The sequence below is a fragment of the Vanessa tameamea genome, chromosome 2 (genome assembly GCF_037043105.1).
Source record: "Vanessa tameamea isolate UH-Manoa-2023 chromosome 2, ilVanTame1 primary haplotype, whole genome shotgun sequence".
Taxonomy (NCBI): domain Eukaryota; kingdom Metazoa; phylum Arthropoda; class Insecta; order Lepidoptera; family Nymphalidae; genus Vanessa; species Vanessa tameamea.
The window spans coordinates 11090615-11094003 of NC_087310.1; the positions used below are offsets into that span (position 1 = coordinate 11090615).

Here is a 3389-nt window from a genome sequence, read left to right on the forward strand (position 1 = left end):
AAAATACACAAATTCTACAATTACGTTTATATTTTAATATATTCTAAATTTTTATCTACACATGTACCTACCTGACTGAAAATTTATCCTCGTAATCTAAATAACTACTGATATTTTAAGTGATAATCTTTACTCATTTATTACATTCTATAGAATAATTATGAATAACAAAACTAGATTATATATATATATATATATTTTAATATAGTTACGTATTTAAAAATTGAATGCGAGTACATTTTAAAATAGCAATGTTTATGTTGAGACAACATTATTGAAACTCCAAGCAAAATTAATCTTTTCAAGTTTTCCCTGCATGATAATAATATGTCATGTTTTCGTCATGCACTAAAATCATTTAGTTACGATTAAGAAATATAATAATAACAGATTCTTAGATAGATAAAGATACGGGAAATTGCTAGTTCAGACAAAAATGTATAACCCAATCGATCGCAAATCTTATCAGAGATAAGAGCAGAGTTTCAGACATTTGTGTGAACAACATTAGTATGACAACTCGACAACAGTTTGTAGTGACGCGTTTAAAGCAAATAATTTCGGGGTCGTGTCAAGATGGGTGCGATTAAGTCCTATTTTAAACAACAATTCCAATTTCGAAAGTTTGGTTTAAATTATGAATCGGAAACGGATTTTTATGTGAGTTGCTTTCAGAAGAACATATCACCTCTACCACTGTTATGTGTAAGGGGTTTGATTTTTTTGACATGTATTGGAATTATATTATCGTCTTTTATATTGACAACGATGTATGTTAGCGCAGCCACTTGGCCGATATACATGACACACTGGGGCTTAGTATTAATAACTCTAAGTAGTGGTTTTGGATTTGGCGTGTCAGCGACAGTTTACTACAACGGACCCATTGGTAAAGACATAATAATATTAATATATACTTACTAACCGATTATAGTTATGTCTAGTTCAATTAGGTCAAAGTTAACATATTTTTTTAATACATTTAATAACATAATTTCTAAAAAAAATATATTTTTATTCTATTTATAAATAAAATTGACACTTATTGTTTTAATATCTTGCATATTATGTGTCTTTGATAACAGACTATGTGATTATAAAAAAAATTATCACGGAAAGACCTTGGCTGTTTCACGGATCAAAATTATTGAATCAAAGTACATAAGCGAGCAAATTATATGTAGTTATAAACAACACACACCTTTATATCTAAGTAGGTAAATTAGTGTGTAAATGTTTTTTTTTAAACATTCAAAAGTTGCCACGAAATGTAACTTACATGTTTTAATGATATTCAATTGTATTTTCAGACTCATCCTTTGGTCTACCTTGGTATATCAAAGTATATTGGGTATTATATTCAATATCAATTCCGATAGCATTTTTTATCACCGTCTTTTATTGGATATTTCTGGCAAATGAGAGTAAGTATAGCTATTCAAAAAAAATACACTTTTTAATTGTTAACATTTTTATTACTTGTTGATATACTCAAAATAGCCCAAAATATTTGATGAATTCTTAAAATTTTGTTCCTTATTTTAATAATTTGTAATAATAATACAAAATATAAATAACCAAAAAAGCGCCTGATTAGATACGTGACATAACACCTGAATTATACATTAAACATTTAACGAATGACTCAAGCTGTTCGGCCTCCTAAGTTACGATGATAAAATTTTTTACAAGAAAAAATATAACACTTACTAATTAATACAAAAATAGAATCTTACTAATAAAGGGGTAATATTTGTATCATTTCCTCTCTCGGATTTAGACTGAAACTATTAGTAGTAGTGAAATAGTGCAAAAAGTTCTTTCCTTATTTTTTCATTGAACCGCCATTTATCTCTCCTGAGATTCTTCCTATATTGACTTTGTTTTATTTTTTGCCACCAAATAATTTGTTATAGTACCTTTATATATTGCAATAAAAATAAACCAAAATTATAAAAATGAAGTCGGTAAACAGCTCTAGAATTAAATGCGGCAAAAATTAAATAGAGTAAATTTGAAAAAAAATCTAAGTCTGCTTAATATAAATCGCTATAATATTATGTTTTCCATTGACAGATGCGGAGTTCGCCGCCACAGTCGTGCTGGACATTTTTATCCACGCTATAAATAGCGTCCTTATGCTGCTCCTGTTCCTCACGGCGCGACAGCCGACTAACCTGCTTCATTTTTATTTGCCTTTCTTTTTTGCTGTTGTATATGCCATATTCACTGCGATATATTATGTTGCTGGTGGCACAGACCCGTGAGTAAACATTTGATGAAAAAAATCTCATCGAATATAGAACCTCTTCCTTTTTCAAATACGCTAGAAAAGTATTTAATGTGGGAATTGTAATTTGAAATGTAATCGTTATAAGTTAATTTTAAGTTTTTTAAGTTAAAGTTAATTTTATTATAATATTGTTTTAGCAAAATCTTGCATATTTTGCCAAATATATTTACGTTAGTTTTGTTACTTTCGAAAATATCACGTATTATATATTAATTTCCTTATAAACATATAAACACAACAATATTCTTAATATACATTGAAAATGATACTCTCAAGGTAACGATTTAGCTTAAAGTAATTAATCAATACATTTTATTTTCAGATTCGGAAATAATTTCATATATCCGGTTCTGGATTGGGCTGAGCCGGGTACCGCTATGATCATGATAGCATTATCCGCCTTTCTGATACTGGTTCTCCATTTCTTTATCGCAATGTTGACGATTTGTCGAGATGCCTTTGGCCGATTTTGTCGGCAAGACAACGATGGTTTTAGATTGTCGGCATATTAGAGAACAAGATGATATTAAATCAATTGTGTTAAGTGATAAAAAGTGAAGTGTGGTAGCATTAAGAGTGTACATTTGACGTGTGTGTAAATATTAGGATGAGCTCAAATTGTTATTTGTAGTTTTTATAAAGATTTATGTGCATGATCTGTAAATAATCGAAAAAAAATATTTTTTTATATTTCTTGATAACATTGAATTCAAACAACAAACTGTGTAATATATTTCAATAAATTAAAATACATTTAATTTTGGCGTTTTTTTTGAACATTATACGTTTTACATAAATAACAGCCGTGTGGTTCATGTGATTCTAGACTTAAGTAGTTTTACTATGCCGTGTTAAAAAAAGATACTAACAATGTTTATAATAGTTAAACTTAAATATTTTATTATTTATAAATTGTAATTTATTATAGTACAACAGTTAAATAAACTCTTGATTTGAAACACTGATAACGATAAATCTAAGTAACGTTACGACACTACGAATGTTTGTTTGTTAATCGTGATTGAAGCTTTGAATGTATGTGATAATGTATCCAAGATAATCAAATACATAGGGTTATTTTTAGGAAATAAAATAG

General features: G+C 28.2%; 1 protein-coding gene across 1 annotated transcript; it reads left to right on the forward strand.

Moving 5' to 3' along the window:
- The first annotated feature begins 494 nt into the window (after positions 1 to 494).
- On the forward strand, positions 495 to 2925 carry LOC113401992 (protein rolling stone-like). Its single transcript, XM_026642085.2, has 4 exons — positions 495 to 889; positions 1311 to 1424; positions 2077 to 2263; positions 2616 to 2925. The coding sequence occupies exons 1-4, from the start codon at positions 577 to 579 to the stop codon at positions 2803 to 2805; spliced, it is 804 nt and encodes a 267-aa protein (XP_026497870.1). The 5' UTR covers positions 495 to 576; the 3' UTR covers positions 2806 to 2925.
- Positions 2926 to 3389: the final 464 nt, after the last annotated feature.

Coding starts and splice junctions, on each gene's coding strand:
- LOC113401992 (XM_026642085.2), top strand. CDS start 577: ATGGGTGCGATTAAGTCCTATTTTAAACAACAATTCCAATTTCGAAAG. Junction 890..1,310: donor TTACTACAACGGACCCATTG/GTAAAGACATAA, acceptor TTGTATTTTCAG/ACTCATCCTTTGGTCTACCT. Junction 1,425..2,076: donor GATATTTCTGGCAAATGAGA/GTAAGTATAGCT, acceptor TTCCATTGACAG/ATGCGGAGTTCGCCGCCACA.